Below are 16788 nucleotides of genomic sequence, written 5' to 3'. Positions count from 1 at the left end.
CTGCTTTCCGTCACCTCCTCACTCCCAGGGAGCCCTGAGCTACGATCAGCTTGTGAAGTGGGGACTGACCTGTGTCCACAACAAGCCTAGACCTTCTAAACCAGATGTCTGTCTACCAGTGGGGGAACGGCAGTCCAAGATGCATCAGATGTAACCAACAAAATCAGGAACCAGATATGGCAGAGCTGACCTAGGGACGGGTTGAAGTTTCCCTTCTGGAAGCCTGAGGGAATCGAGGGACTGCCCTTTAACTGGATTTGTCCCTTTGCACTTGGGCTTCAGAACAGATCTGAAAGCAGGAAGGTCCCTTCCTCCTGGCTCAGAACTTTATCCCTACTACTTTGACCTTTGCCAACAGGTCCAATAGTTTTAACAGTGGAATGCCTTGTGAATTTTCAACCTTTCCAGTTAAAAAAAAATCACTTATTTGCATAATGTAATGTCATTTGCTCACTACTAACATTTGGGGCAGGATAATCCTTTCTTACAGGGGTTGTCCTAGGTGTTGTTGCATCAGCAGCATCCCTAGCCTCTACATACTACTTATGAGTAGCACCTCCCTGGTTGTAACAACCACAATGTCTCCAGATGTTACCAAATGTTACCAAATGTCCCCTGAGAGGAGGAGGATCTGCTTGGTTGAAAACCACTGCCTTGTATGAATGTCAGGTGGTCTGTCCTAGATCTAAGAAGTTAAGCGGACTAGAAGATCACTTGACTTTTTACAGGGGCCAAAGCAAAGTGTGTCCAGCCTTCCTTGTAAAAGTATAAGCGTTATTTATTTATTTTTTTTTTTGGAGTTTGTAGACTGGCAAAGTTCCTGTTTTGGGGCTTGTAACAGTTATCAGTGGCTGTACTGTGGCATTTGCTCAGGCTCAGGCCCCAGGCTGGGAGGAGACAGTGGAAGCACACAGCGTCTGTTGGGTGTGAGCCAGGGTTAGCACACTGCCAGCAGTTCTGAACAGTGAAGCCTGCTGCGATAAGACAGACATATCAGAGCCTGGGGCGTCTGGGGAGCCAAAGATTAGCTCAGTGAGCATATATTTACAATGGGTTATGTTTAAAAGCAAGAGATTGAAATAGTGCAGCTTCTCTTGTTTTGGCATTTAATGATTATGCTTCTATTTTACCATCAAGGTGTTGAATCAGTACTTTTTATGAAAATTGTCTCCACCCTGCCAGCCTATCTGTGAGTCAGATTCCCATCCCATGTGTGATGCATACGACTGGATTTTACAAACAGAGATAATCAAAGCTTTAAGAAACATTTCTCAACCAGCATAGAAAAATGTGCTAGTAGCAATACAAGTGTGCTTTGGAGGAAGCACACTTGCTATTTTTTTTTTCCCATACGTGAGAATGCTATTTTAGCTCAAAGTCACAGATAACCTTAGATGCTATCTTCAGAGCTGAGTTCTCTCTAAATATTGAAAGTAGACCCTAGCCACTAGATACATTGGCTGTTTCTATGTTTAATGATAGTAATATATCCATCTTGCAATCTTAATTCAGTTCAGGTGATGTTTACTTATCACACATTGTGTGCCAGGGACTGAAGACAGATGGAAAAACAAAGTGTGGACCTGCCCTCTATTTCCTTTCAACCAGGAATCATCTTCAATATATATACCTATAATCATGTGATAAAAGAAAGTCATAACTTGGCCCTTGCAGAGGTTGAAAGGACTGAGACAGAGGGGCTGTCTGAGCTGTGTTTTGAGGATGAATATGAGCCCTACAGTCATGGGGGAGTAAAGGAAGGGCAAATGGGCTTCCTAGGCAGAGGTAATAGTGGTGCAAAGGCACAGAGAATTAAAATGCTGTGCCCAGGACACTCCAAATAACTTGATGGGGTAGGATTGTAGGAGAGGAAATGTGAGTAGTGAAGAAGCAAGTCCTAATGGACCTGACATCCTTTACTTAGGAGCTTAGACTCAATCATGGAGGTAAAAGGTTTTAAGTGAGAGAGCAACATAAGATGTGCATTTTAGGAGGCACTCTCTGGTGGCCCTCTACAGTAAGAGGAGACCAGGGAGTCACAGTCCTGATAAGGATGCTGAAATAGTGGCCTGTTAGACCAAGGCAGTGATCATGGGAGTGGAGTCAAGGAAGCACAAAGGAGGTGGAATCAATAAGACTTTTAAGGGCAAGAGAAAAGGAGGAGTGGCCAGAGTTCTGGCCAGTTGGGAGCCTGGGGGGAATAGAATATGATGAATTCACTTTGCAGGAAACCCAGTGGTAAGATGTTTGTTGCTCAGAAACATGGTTCAGATGGGAGATTGGATTCAGTGTCCTCTGGGTATAGTAGAAAGTGTGATTTAAAATATTTCAGTAAAAAATAAAAAAAAATAAAAAATAAATAAAATATTTCAGTAGATGTTTATAGATGGAGAGGTGAGGACAGTTGAGAGGAATTCTAAGCAAGAGTGTAGGAGGGTGACAGAAAGTCAGAAGAATCAGAAGTTTCATGGGTAGAGGAACCAAGTGCCCAGCCGAAGTCCATTCACCATAGGACTTGAAGCTGTAATTGGATCTGGGATGAGATTTTTGGTGCTGCTGTCTTAGTCTCTTGTCCTTGGGGTTTAAAGGGCCCATCAGAACTCCACTTAACCAACTGAAGCTTCTCTGCAAGGTTAACACAATATCCTCTCCCCTGGCTAAGCCTTTTAATCTCTTTGTAATTACTTTGCCCTCATCTTCTTAGACCATGCCTTTTTTTACTTCGGTCTCTCTACCTTGGTAGTAAGGTTTGCATCTTTTTTCCTCCTCGGACAGTGGAGCTCAGTATTTGGCCCACAGTGCAGAAAGATTGGAAAGGGACTGGGCGGGGTGGGAGGGGGGCAGTGTTCATTTGCTTGAACACATCTCATTTCCCCAGCTAAAGGGCCAGAGAAGAGCATGTCATGGCTGTGCCAGAAGAATCAAACTCAAATTCCAAATGGAAATTAGCAGGTACTGGAGTACTGTACAACAGAGGAAGGAACAGACTCTTGGCCAGCAGATTCACAGGAGTCCCCTCAAGGAAGACAGAATATTCTTGGTCAGATTTGCTACTTCTCTAACTGGGCAAAATGTTCATTTAGACAACTATAACACAGAATCTCCTCTTGTAAGGTGGACATGTCTAATTCCAGATCATAGGAAGAATGAAATATTGCCTTCTGTAAGGGTTGCAAAGTTTAGGAATTTCTGCCATGAAAAATAATCATCTAAACAAGTAAATGGCACTTTTACTTTTTATCCTACAGCCCTATACAGAGTTAATCCATAAATATCTTTAATAGACCTCCTTCTATTTGGTGCTTAAATCAAAATCTTTACACTGAGAATTGTACCCTGGGAAATAATGATTTAAAGGAATCCTGTTATGCATATTTTAAGTGATGAAACCTTTTTAAAAAAGTGAATGATAACCTAGGACATCTTTGTGAATCTGCATTCAGAAGTTTGGTTTGTATATTTAATTCAGAATTAAACACCATGCCCGGTTGGCAGTAATCTGTTCCAGGTTTAAAGGCCAATAAACATTATCTTTATCATAGTATAGTAAGGAGACTATTCATACCACCTCCTCTTATTTCCACTAACTTAATTGGTAGTCTGGCTAATTGTAGGACCTCACAGAAATGGTGCTAGGAATAGTATATAGCTGTTACAAAAAAAAAAAAATCAAAAAAAAAATCACAGTTTAGTGACAGAGTACATCAGGAAATACTATGTAATATAAGTGAAGAAAGAAGAGTTTTTCTTTTTCTCTTTAAAGAGTGATAAGTAAAAAAAAAAAAAAAGTAAAAAAATAAAATAAAATAAAGAGTGATAAGTAGGGCAGCCCGGGTGGCTCAGCAATTTAGCATCACCTTCAGCGCAGGACGTGATCCTGGAGACCCGGGATCGAGTCCCACGTCAGGCTCCCTGCACAGAGCCTGCTTCTCCCTCTGCCTGTGTCTCTGCCTCTCTCTCTCTCTCTCTCTCTCATGAATAAATAAATAAAATATTAAAAAAATAAAGAGTGGTAAGTATAAGTAGGACATAAGGCGTAAATAATTTCTAGTTAAAAACTCCTTTGGAAATTTATTCTTGGCTCTGAAATCTCCAGTTTCTTGGATACTAGAAGCCACAGATAGTTTTGTTTCTCCTTGAATTTGGACTTCTATCCCTGGGTGTCAGGATTACAGGTGTTTTATTTTCATTTTATTTATTTTTTCCTCAGTTTTTCATGTATTTACTTTATAACCACATTTGAACTATGAATACACAATTACTTGTAAAAGCAGAGGAAAAACCAATGCTTCATAAATAAAGGCAAATGAAGTAGTGTGTCAAGCAGATCTTCTTCTCTTGAACTCTGTCACAAACTATTTTAACTATGGGTAAGGCACTTCACTTCTTTGCACTTTACTCACATAAAATGAATGGATAGAACTAATCTTGACAGCTTGTTCTAGCTTTTCTAATGTTCTAGTTTAAATTATATTAGAAAACAGAAATGGCCTCCCACCATATTAGTTCTTCAGGTTCAGGCAGTAAGCTTGGTGGCACTAGAGATATGTCATTTAGATCTGGGCTCTGCCTTCAAAGATTTCAGGTCCTTCATAGAAAACAAGATCAAGTGCACAAAGTCAGTTTAGCCCAGTGAGACTGGGCGAGATGTGCGTGGACCAGAGGTGGCTCTGCCAGGAAGGGTGAAGACTTAAGCCCCCCCCAAAAAAAAAAAAAAAGACTTAAGCCCCGACATGGCTCTACCTCCAGTCATATGTTGACTGCTTATTTAACCTTTAAGGATCTTCTGGCTCAGATGCCTCACCATGTGTTGAACTGCAAGCTAGATCGCCTCACACAGACTAGTCTGGTGTATATGTCCTTGAGCCTCATCACATTTTGTTACAAGAGATGGCCAGTACATCTCATTTCCCTGGGAAAACACTTGGTCTGTGGAAAGAGCTATGTGTCCCTCCAGCTTTGAAAGGCAGGTTCCTGAGGGCTTGTTCTATTGAAGACTTATTTAACCTTCCCAGAGACTAATCTCTGAGCTCAGGATGTATCATGCCCGTGGACTTGAGAGAGGGGTTGCTGAGTGATTGGATTAGCATCTGCTATCTTCTGGGAAGGCAAAGAAAGGAAAAAATGAAGCCATTAGGTTCCCTCTCCTTGTTTCTTCCTAGGAGCCTTTGTAATCATTCTTAATGTGGTTAAATTTAAGTTCTTTCCAGTTCAGGCATGGTGCAATCAGATTTCCTCATGAGGGTGCTTTTCCACTGTGACCTCTTTGACGTCAGTCACGGTTTCCTGTTGATCTGAACTCCCTATTCACCCCGTGGATGACTTTGTTGGAGAAGAATCATAAAGCAGGGAACACTTATGAGAAATTCAACACAATGGTGTCTGTTACTGGAGATTTCCTTTTCCTTCCCCACAGCCAGTCAGTGGCACTCTGGAGCTTTGGATACAGGCTTGATGGTTCTTCGTTTAAAATAATTCTGAAGCAGTTCTTAGGACCTGGGTAGGTGAGTCTAGATGTGGCTCCCAGGCTAAACATCACCTTAAAGCAATCGCCAAATTAGTCATTAATGTTAAACGTTGTTTCTGTTCTTTGAATTATGTAAAGGTAATCTGTATCCTCACCGTGATATACCTTCAACTGAGAGTTATGTCTGTTGGTTACTTTTAGGGACTAGGGATTCTTGCTTCAAAGAGAAAAATCCTTTTAATCTGTTGATTACAGTGAATCAACTTTATGGAAGAGGAGAATAGCTGCTACAGAGTCTCATATGTTAGCAGTCCATCTACTTTGCAATAATAACAATTATCATTATAAAGCTCTTAAAATTAAGAATATTATCATCTGATGTAAGAAAATTTAAAAACTTGCTGGAAATGAAACCCTTGGTTGATGTTTTGGTTATCAAATCCAGTTTTGTAACCTCTTGCTTACTAGTCACTTCCCAGAATGAAAAATTCTCCTTAAAGGCCATGATCATGCAGTATCAGGAAATGCCCTGCACGCCTGCAGCTGGGCTACGCATCCTCCTGACTTGTCGAACTCTCCAGATTCACGTCTCATACCCACACTGCAATTTTGGCTGCCATTTCATTCCTGCCTACTTGTCAGCCTGATAGCCCCCTGAGCAAGGCCCCATCTCTGCATCTGCAGCAGGCAGCTCACTGCCCAGGATGCTGCAGCTCCCCTGGAGGGGCCAGAGCCCCAGGGGCAGACAACTGTGGTAGCCAAAGCTGGAGTGGAGGTGGCAGTGATGGTGAGGACGATATTGGCTTACGCTTATTGAATCCTTGCTGTGCTCTTGGCACGGCTAGAAATTCTTAGCTTAAATCATGTAATCCTCACACACCTGTGAGTTCAGTCATCTTATTTTCCCTGATTTGCAGATGGGCATTAAGATTGAGAGAGAGAGAGAAAATAACACAGCAGGAGCTGCTTTGCATCTCCGGTGTCCTGGCTCCAGAGGCCACGTACCCTCCCCACCACAGGGTGCTTTGTCTTGGTGACACCAGGGACTTGGGCGCTGGGCACAAGGCCTCTTAGAATAAACTTTAGACTCTCGCATGATGGAGTAATAACAATAGTTTCTGTTTGTGGAGACTCTTCTAGGCCTGGCACTTAACGAGGCACTTTGCTTCTGGGTTAATCCTCACATGATCGCTGTAGTTACAGGTGTTGTAACCCCAGATTTATAAGTAAGTAAACCTCCCGCCCCTTAAGAATTGGTATGTGCTTCAGTTAAAATTCCCCTGGAACAAGTTACAGAAAGCAACTAACCCAAGGTTATGCAAAAAGGGAGAAGTGAAAATAAAAATGCAGAGATACAGGGGGTGTCTCATGGAACCCAAGGGCCAAAATCATCCAGATTTCTTCAGGGATCTGAAACTGGAAAGGCAGGAGGAGCCCAGGTAGATTCTTTCTTGGCTCCCTCATCTCTTGTCTCTGTCTCATCGTTATGTTTCTGTTTCACTTTTTCTTTCTCATCCTTCTGTCTGTCCATCTATCCATCTCTCCAGCTGTACATTCAGTACTCTGTTTTACCAAGATATTTTACATGATCTCACCACAGAGATAGCCCCAGATTCCTAATCCACGGTTCCTCAGTTCCTGTACCCCACACAGCCTAAATTAAAACTTCTCCATGGGGATTCCTGGGTGGCACAGCAGTTTGGCGCCTGCCTTTGGCCCAGGGCGCGATCCTGGAGACCCGGGATCGAATCCCACATCGGGCTCCCGGTGCATGGAGCCTGCTTCTCCCTTTGCCTGTGTCTCTGCCTCTCTCTCTCTCTCTCTGTGACTATCATAAATAAATAAAAATTTAAAAAAAAGAATTTAAAAGATGAATCTCTAAAAAAATAAATAAATAAATAAATAAAATCTCTCCATCTCTCTTCCAATTTTCTGGGAGAGACTGGGAAGGGAATGGCCAGCCTGGGCCACTAGCTGTTGGTAGGATGTCCAGCATTTCCCCCATGTGACCCTAAGAAAGGGATCAGTGAGCTGAACAGATACCTCCCAAAGGTGCCTTCCACAGTGACCCTGATGGATCTTATCCTTGGTTCCTCTGCAGTCACCCTCCCTAGGCGACATCGCCTTGTCGTAGGTACCATCTTGGTGTGTAACTTTCATTGACCTAAGTGTTCTGTCTCAAACGTTTCTTTATGCATTTGCTCATCAGTTTTAATTCTCAGAGAACAGTCTTTATGAGAGGCTTTAGGGATTTGCACACCCCTTGTACTGACAATCACTATCAGTTCAGGAGATATTTTTATCCTCTTTGACCTGGAGAAGTAGCAGCCCTGGACTGATAGCCAGGACAGACTTGGCCCAGGCTGCAGTGGGTTAATGCAGCCAGGAAGGCGCTGACAGGAATTCTATTATTAACCAGGGCATCAGCTCCTTGGCCTCCTGTAATCCACACGGAGGCGTGGGACAAAGGGATTTCTTTTATTCCCCCAGGTGTCCCTCACTGGTGTGAATGACTTGCATTTGTGGTTGGTTGAATGGGGGACAAAGGAGAAGAAAGGGCAGACAAAGGCCTCTTGGCTTTAGAACTGAGGTTAAACCAGTGTCTGGGACCTTAGGTTTCTCACCATGCAGGTCAGGGCAAAATTTCCCTTAGAGGAGCCAGAGGCCTCCCGTGCAGGTATCCAGACTCAGTTTCTAGGAAACTGGACTTTAGAACAGCCAGAATGGTTATCTACACAGGCTGAAACACAGTCGTCTTCATAGTCTCTGCCTCAGGTGGGATTTGGAACCTCTTCCTTGCCCTGGAAGTGACACATGGGCAATCTTCATCCGTGACGCTGGGCCTCCCTAGACCCAGGGTTCCCAGCAGATGCTTCCTCTACTTGTTCTATAGTTGAGTTTGTGAAGCATCACTTAGTGTTTGTCAATCAGGAAGACTAGTTCTTGTTTTTTGGGGTTTTGGTTTTTTTTTTTCAAGATTTTGTTTATTAGAGACACAGAGAACAAGGCAGAAATACAGCCAGAGGGAGAAGCAGGCTCCCTAGGAGCCTGATGTGAGACTTGATCCCAGAACCCTGGGATCACTAACTGAGCCAAAGGCAGATGCTCAACCACTGAGCTGCCCAGGTAGCATCTGCAAAGGCAGATGCTCAACCACTGAGCTGCCCCCCGCCCCCAGGGAGACTAGTTCTTAACACAGACTGAGTGGAGTTGTAGACAGGAGGTTGTCTTCGGGACCCTGGAGTCATGGGATCGAGTCCCACATCAGGCTTCCTGCATAGAGCCTGTATCTCTCTCTGCCTATGTCTCTGCCTCTCTCTCTGTGTGTCTCATGAATCTCCCGTCAGAATTTCGAATACATGTCTCTGCTTTGTAAAGGGTGTCTGCTAAATATGAACGGTTTCCTTTAGGTTGCTGGAATTCATTCCAGAGCCTGCACATTTAGCTGGGCTCATTTGTTTTTGTAGCTAATGTTGTTTTAGCATACGTGGCAGATTCCAACCCTCACTGGAGTCTTCTTCAAGCCAAGCACCATAGCTGCCACCCGTTTTAGGCTACACATTGGGCCTAAAGTTGTGATAGAAATGAATAGGTGAGTGAACACCTATATCAACAGGACTATGGCCCTGTACTTCTCAGCTATAGGTGGCCTGAGGATGGGGTGAAAGGTAGCACCCTAACTAGCCTTTTGCTTTTTTTCTATCAGCACTTGGTTATGAAAGCAGCAGTGTTACAGTGATGTTTTGGCACATAGGAACTGTCTCCCTTTGCCACCCTTTTGCCCTGCCTCACAGCTGACAGTTCAATCATTCATATACCTTGACACCTCCCCACTCCAGCCTGACTCTTGCTTCCTTATCCTTCAAGGCTGGGAAATTAGCTCTCTTTGAAGCTTTCTCCAAATCCCACCCCATCTTTAGGCTGCTCAGGTGCCCCTGCTCTGTTCCCATGACATCGTCTTTGCGTCTCCACTGCACTTAGCACCTTGGGGTGGTGTGCTCCACGTTTCTCTGAACTGTCTGAGAGCAAGTGTGGGATCTTCTTCATTTTATAATACTTGCTCTCTACCCAGGACCTGGTATGGTGTGTGCCCAGTAAACATTCCTTCTTGTTGAAAACCTTAAAGGAAGCATGAAAGATCTCTGAAAGCCTCATTAAGTATTCTCAAGCCTGCATACAGAACTCAGACCCTTTATTCCCATGGAGCCCAGGGACCCAAACCAGAGCTGATGGCATCTCATTTGGGATGTGGTTCCAACAAGCCCAATGGCTTGGTTGCTTTAGGCATCAGAAAGGCCATTCATAGTGTGAAGAGATGGGCATATAAAGAGAGGGTCTCCTCTCAGCAAAAGCCTCTGGTGAGTTGATGAACACACATTTTTTGTCTACCTTGTGATATTATTTTAGGTCTTTGATAGGATGGACCATTACTTTTTGTTAAATCGTCATTATATCTGGCTGGCTTGTTTCCCCTTCATGCTTACTTCATGAGTTGTGTGTAGCCTGGGGGATGAGAGTTGTTCCAGGTGGTGCCAGACAGGAGGTTAGAAAGAAAACTCTGAATGAAAAGAAACCCCTGTTTTCCCAGTTCTAAGGCTTCTGACTTTGCTGTGCATCACAGGTAGGTGTGCCCCTCTGACCCTCCTGCATTTTCTGAGAATCTGCCTCCAGCACTGGGCTGAGAAACAGATGAAAGAGTGAGATGAAGCAGTGTTTCCTCCCTTAGATTTGGAATTCAGCCTCTGCTCTGGCTTTTCAGGCTTGAGACATGAGAATGATTTGGGGGGAACTAGAAATGGATGAAATTGCCCTTACAATACCCTCATTTTTTTGATGCCTGCTGCCTTAGAAATTCTTGCCAAGTACACTGACTTCCAGCAGCCTAAGGAATAACCACTTACCTATTGACTCAGTTCCCATAATCAGGTATTTTGAGCTCTTGGATTCCATGTGACTACCAGTCTCAGCCATTGAAGAAGTCAAACAGGGATGCCTGGGTGGCTCAGCAGTTGAGCGTCTGCCTTTGGCTCAGGGCGTGATCCTGGAGTCCCGGGATTGAATCCCATATCAGGCTTCCTGCATAGAGCCTGTATCTCTCTCTGCCTATGTCTCTGCCTCTTTCTCTGTGTCTCTCATGAATAAATAAACTCTTAAAAAAAAAAAAAGGCAAACAGGCTGGTTAACAAAAATGTGTGAGACTGACCTACTCGTTGAGAGGTGGTTTGATGGCTTTACCACCTGAGTCTTCCTTGGGTCCCCCTTGGCCACTCCTCCAACTGAACACAGCATTGGCATGACCCCTGCCCGTGCAGATGCAGCTCTTAGACATGTCTCTGTCATATATTCACCATCCTGCTCCACTGCTGACCTACTCTTTCCACTCAGTCCTTCCCATATAGAAAATAAAGAACACTGTTGTTCATCAGAGCTTGTCCCTCCCAAGTCTGCCACTCTGCTTGTCAGTCACACTAAAATAAGGCAACTAGCTGAGTCAGATGGCTTACTGGGTTGAGCTTTCAGTTGGCTTGTATTGGCCAGCCTGAAGAACTGTTTTGTTATTGTTTGGTTTCTGTTTTCATGTGTGAGGATTTTGCTGTTCCATCTCTACTCTTAAATTCATGCTTCTCATTAGCAGAGAGAAGATTCATAAACCCAGGGGACTTTTTCCTTCGAATTAAGGTTTTACTTAAAATCAGGAATAGAAAGGTCATGAGTTCTGTTTTCTGATTGGAAAGGCCTGATGAAACCAATGGTGACTCGGGAGCAAGAGCAACATCAGGCACAGCCGTTGTCCACCCACAAGGATGGATGAGTTCTGAGTACACATCCTTTGTGAATTAGCTAATACCAATTTCCTTACAAATGACCTCCCACCTTCCTACCCCAAAAGGATGATGACTGGCCCTTCAAGGTGATGCCATAGGCCTTACCTTGCATGTCACTTGCTTGAAGAGACCTGCACTGACTCCCAAGCATATGACCAGATGTCACTGCTTCCTCCACTTTTCCTTCATAGGATTTACCAGAATTTGTAAATTTACCTGTGCGTATGATGCCTTGTTTGTTGTTCTTGTTGTTTATAAGGCAACATGTGTCTCCCACACCAGAGTATATGGGTAGAAGTTGTGTCTATTTTATGCCCTTTCTACTCTCTGTTGAATCCCCAGCACCTCATTCATCACCTGGCTAGCCAGGGACTTCAGAAATGTTAGCGGACATCCACTGATCTGAGTGGTTCCTGAAACAAAGCACTTTGTACTGTCAGTCTTGGAGCATTGCTTTTCCATTGAGACCTCACATTTCTTTTATTAAAGTCTTAATAAAAGCACTTGTTCACCCTACTCGCTCAGTACTGAGTGCACTGCATGGGGAGTCTTTCTTTTTTTAATGGGGAATCTTAAGAACCCATTCCATTTATGGGGCTGAGAACTCCTTCCCAGTGCAGACAGCATCCTGCTGGTCTGCATGTTTCTGCTCCTGACTTGGGAATTTTCTGTTGGGCTGAATGGGATTTCTAATGTTGAGGCTGTTCTTAGACCACTGTTTGGCAGACTTGTCTGAAACATTTTCCCTTATCTGCCAGTGTTCCTGCCCACATGTGAGGACCTGTTAGATGCCCCTTGCGCCCTGTGCTTAGCCCTGCCTGTGCCAGAGGAAAGGCATGTACCTTTCCATTTATGTTGCTCTCCTCCACTTTCTAAAACCCCTTTGATTCAGTGAGGGATAGCACCATCGTTCTCACTTGGCTAATGGTGAACGTCCAAAAAAATGAAGCTTGAGGTTGCATGGTGTTTAAAGTGCAGAGCTGCAACTAGAACCAGAAGCTTCTGAGGCTTTCCTGCTTTTTATTTAATACATAGATCAGGGCTGTGTGGAATTACTTAAAGGAGATCCAGGTGTTATTCTGCACCCCACCCCCATCCCAGGGATCTAGTCCCAGAACCCTTATGCCTTGCACTGGCCTCATTCCCACCGAATGTCCACTTAACAACTTCTTCTCCCCATGCCACAGCCCAAGGTGACCTGCTTGTAGAACTCTAGGCTAATGGCTACACCACGCTGGATCTTCTCTTGTGTTTGTATCCAGGATCGTCTGTTTTTTGTGATGGAGTTTGTGAATGGGGGCGACTTGATGTTTCACATTCAGAAGTCTCGTCGATTTGATGAAGCACGAGCTCGTTTCTATGCAGCAGAAATCATTTCAGCGCTCATGTTCCTACACGAGAAAGGAATCATCTATAGGTGAGTTTTGGTCTCAGTAACCCCTCCCCTGAATTCATCCCCTGCTTGCCCTTCTGGCTTCATCCAACCTTCCGTTTTTCCCAGTAACCGACTGAAAACGTTTTATTTTTTTTTTATTTTATTTTATTTTTTTTAATTTTTATTTACTTATGATAGTCACAGAGAGAGAGAGAGGCAGAGACACAGGCAGAGGGAGAAGCAGGCTCCATGCACCGGGAGCCCGATATGGGATTCGATCCCGGGTCTCCAGGATTGCACCCTGGGCCAAAGGCAGGCGCCAAACCACTGCGCCACCCAGGGATCCCCTGAAAACGTTTTAGAATCAATTTCACAAAGGTGTGAGTATCCTTTAGAATAAATGAATAACGTAGTGTTTCACATTGCCAGCAAACCAGAATTGCCCCCATGTGGTGTTCATAAAACCGACTTGAGCGGCTCCATGGAGATTGTTCATGAATTCATACAGCCAGACCCTACAAGGTGCTGAACACATTGTTGCTCTTTTTTCTGTTTTCACATTGGAAGTGATCCATTCCATTTTAAGAATCCATACTTACACTGAAGAGTGTGGCTATCTGTTGCCCTGAATTACCACAATAAGAAGAATCTCAGCTGGTTGGGGTTACAGCTCCCCAAGTCAAGAAGCTAAGAGGTGAACTATTGATGAACAGTGTCCAGCTTGATAATATTTATCATTTGTAGCCCCTCCCAAATATTATTTGATTCCATTTCATGGCACACAGTCTTTTGAGTATAATATATATTTTGGGTTTCAAGTCTGGTTGCCATTGTTAGATCTCAGAATGCAAGGGATATAGATGAAACTTCATTCAGGGCAAGATTAGGTAAGGTGGAAAATATAACAGTGAGTCTTAGACAACCTTTATTTAGAAAACGTCTGTTCTTTTCATTTTCTCCCTGTGGTCAGTGTTTTCTCTTTAAATAAAATTGTAACTTAGTCACCACATAAACTCTTTCTTTCTCTTGAGATGCAATTGTTGCTTTCCTTTGGGGGAAAAATCATTTTTATCTTAGAAGCACCAATATCAAAGTAAAGAATTTCCTGATTGAAACTGGCTATTTAATAGCTTTGCTAATGCAAAGGCTAATGCAAAAGGCCCTTCCTTTTGTGGGCTCAGAACAGTATTGACATCACGATGAAAATGTAAGAGAGCTTTCGGAAACTGCATATTCTTAAATATCCTAGGAGTCAAAATAGGAGAGAGAGGAGCGAGGCTAGGAAAGAATCCATCAGGGCTGGTCGAAGACGCCAGAAAGAAGAGAGAAAGCAAAGAGGATACAACAGGCTCAATAAAGACATGGAAATTCTCAGGCTTTAAAACCTCAACTAGATGTGACCCTTTGTCTCAGCCCTAGCTGTGAGGCACAGGAGGGGATGCAGAGCTCAGAGCCAAGCTGAGCATGAGCAGGAGCAGTGAGAGTCTTCTGCTTGAAAGTAACCAGGAATCTCCTCCACTCAGCCTTTGGCCGTGGAGCTGCTACAGGTTGCTTTAGATGACCTGTACTTTGAGCCTTCTTGACCAGGCCATCTGTTCTGGCAGCTTCAGCATGGAATTGTTCCTGCCGTAGCATTGTGCCCAGGGCACGATTGTTAGGGAGTTCCTGATACCGTCTGTGATGCTGAAGGGAGTTCAGAGGTCTTCCTGGTGGTAGCAACGGACTTTGGGCCATGAGCTCTGCTTTTGTTGTCCTCTCCGTGGCTTATCCATCCACCCATCTCTGCCCTGTTTAGAGAGAGCCTTCCTCACATGTTATTTTTAAGAATATTGACTTCCTTCCTTGACAGGGACTTCTGTTGTAAATTCAAAGAATGATATTAACAACGGCAACAAGAGCTACATGGACCATTGTGACGGGTGGCTCTTTACCTGCATTTCTCCCCTGAGCCCCCTAGCACTATATGTATAACCATAATCTCATTCATGTTATTTAGATGGAGTCTTAGAAAGGCTTAATAACCATACTGTTAACTAGTTGTGAAGCCATAATTCAAATTATGTCTTTAGCCACTGGGCTACATTCTCTCCTCAGGAGAGACTTGCAGACATAGCGTACTGCTAAGAGGGGACATCTTATTTCCCTTCTGGTGATAAGGCAACTTTAATTCAAGAAAAGGAGGTAGAGCGTGTGTCTTCATCCTTTTGGGCTGCATATGAACTACAGAAATTTATTTCTCACGGTTCTGGAGGCCAGAAGTCCAATGTCAAGGTGCCAGCAGGTGTGGTGTCTCATCAAGGGTATCTTTTGTCTGTGTCCTCACATGGCAGAGGGATTAGGGAACTCTCTGGAGCCTCTTTTATAAAGTCTCTAACCTCATTCAGGAGGGTTCCACCCTCATGACCTAAACGCCTCTTACAGGCCCTGTATTACTAATACCATCACCTTTGTAGGTTAAGATTTCACCATTTGAATTTTGGTTGGCCCCCAGGCTGGGACATGAACATTCAGACTGTAGCAGTGGAGAGAGGCAATAAGGTCAAAACATTTTTTCTTGAATCCTTTGAGGCTTTACTTGAGCACCACATTGGCGCAAGGCAACAGACTTGCTTTCCTGTGTAAGATATAACTCCTTCTCATTCTACTTGTTTCATTTGTTTGGAAACATGGAAGGTGGACACTGTGACCTGATGTCATTTCCATGAAGCTGTACCAGCCCACATCTTGAGACATTTTATTTAAATTCCTGGCATCTACAGTTCAATTTGGAGAATTTATTTTAATTTACTCTTCCACTTGAATCCTATATGCAGGCTCTAACTGATATGGTTGACTTTGAAGGGGACACATTTAATTAGGGTAGATTCAAAAGCTATTTTTATCTTGTGGATTTATTTCACAGGATAATTTAATTCCATTCAGGTTACTGGCCTGAGAGCAGAGTCTTAAGGATAAGCCTTTGAAAACCAAGTACTTGGAATTCACACATAGTAAAGGGCACACTTGGGTCACACAGAGCGTAAATTTGACCCAGAGAGCACAGAGAGGAGCTTGGGAGCAGCAGAAAGCGTCGTTTGTCATACTTGTCCCAGGATAGACTTTATCAGAGCCAAAGTGATCTTGTAGATGATGCCTCTGACCTATCCAAACACAAGTATACCTCATCTTACAGCACTTTGCTTTGCTATATTTTACAAATGCTGTGTTTTATGTACATATGTACTTGTGTGTGTGTGTGTATATATAAATTGAAGGTTTGTGGCAATCCTGTGTTGAGCAAGACTATCAGTGCCACTTTTTCAACAGCATTTGCTGAGTTTATGTCTCTGTGTCACATTTTGGTAATTGTCAAAATATTTTGAATTTTTTCATTATCATTTATTTCAGTGATCCATCATCAGTGACCTTTGATGTTATTCTTCTAATTGTTTTGGGGTGTCACGAATTGCACCCACATGAGACAGCAAACTTAATCCACAAATGCTGTGTAAGTTCTGACTTCTCCACTGACGAACCATTCCTACATCTCCCTCCCTCTCTTGGAGCCTCTTTTGCCTGAGACACAATGATATTGAAGTTAGGCTAGTTAATAACCGTACTGTGGTCTCTAAGTGTTCAAGTGAAAGGAAGAATCACGTGTCTCTCACTTTAAATCAAGAACTAGAAATGATTAAGCTTTGTAAGGAATGCATGTTGAAAGCCAGGATAGGGTGAAAGCTAGGCCTCTTGCATCAGTTAGCCAACTTGTAAATGCAAAGCAAAAGTTCTGAAGGAAATCAAAAGTGCTAGTCCAGTGAACACATGAATGGTAAGTAAGCAAAATAACCTTAACGCTGATATGGAGAGAGTTGGAGTGGTCTGGATAGCAGATCATACCAGCTACCACATTGTCTTAAGCCAAAGCCTAATCCAAATCCAGAGCAAGACCATCACTCTCCTCAGTTCTGTGAAGGCCAACATGAGGAAGCTGCAGAAGAAGAATTTGAAACTAGCAGAGGCTGGCTCATGAGGCTTAAGGAAAGAAGCCATCTCCATAACATCAGAGTACAAGAACCCCCAAGGGCTGATGTAGAAGCTATAGTGAGTTATCCAGAAGATCTAGCTAAAATAATTAATGAAGG

At 43.5% G+C, this 16788-nt stretch overlaps 1 protein-coding gene across 2 annotated transcripts in view; it reads left to right on the top strand.

Annotated features, from left to right (window-relative positions):
• Positions 1–16788, top strand: part of PRKCH (protein kinase C eta) — a 260369-nt gene that overhangs the window by 174708 nt on the left and 68873 nt on the right. For both annotated transcript variants that reach the window (XM_041758255.1, XM_041758254.1), the window contains exon 10: positions 12555–12709. In XM_041758255.1, coding sequence (XP_041614189.1) covers positions 12555–12709 — 155 coding nt within the window. The remainder of the gene's footprint in view (positions 1–12554; positions 12710–16788) is intronic.

Source organism: Vulpes lagopus, chromosome 6 (assembly GCF_018345385.1).
Source record: "Vulpes lagopus strain Blue_001 chromosome 6, ASM1834538v1, whole genome shotgun sequence".
Lineage (NCBI taxonomy): Eukaryota > Metazoa > Chordata > Mammalia > Carnivora > Canidae > Vulpes > Vulpes lagopus.
This window is presented reverse-complemented; position numbering and strand designations above follow the sequence as displayed.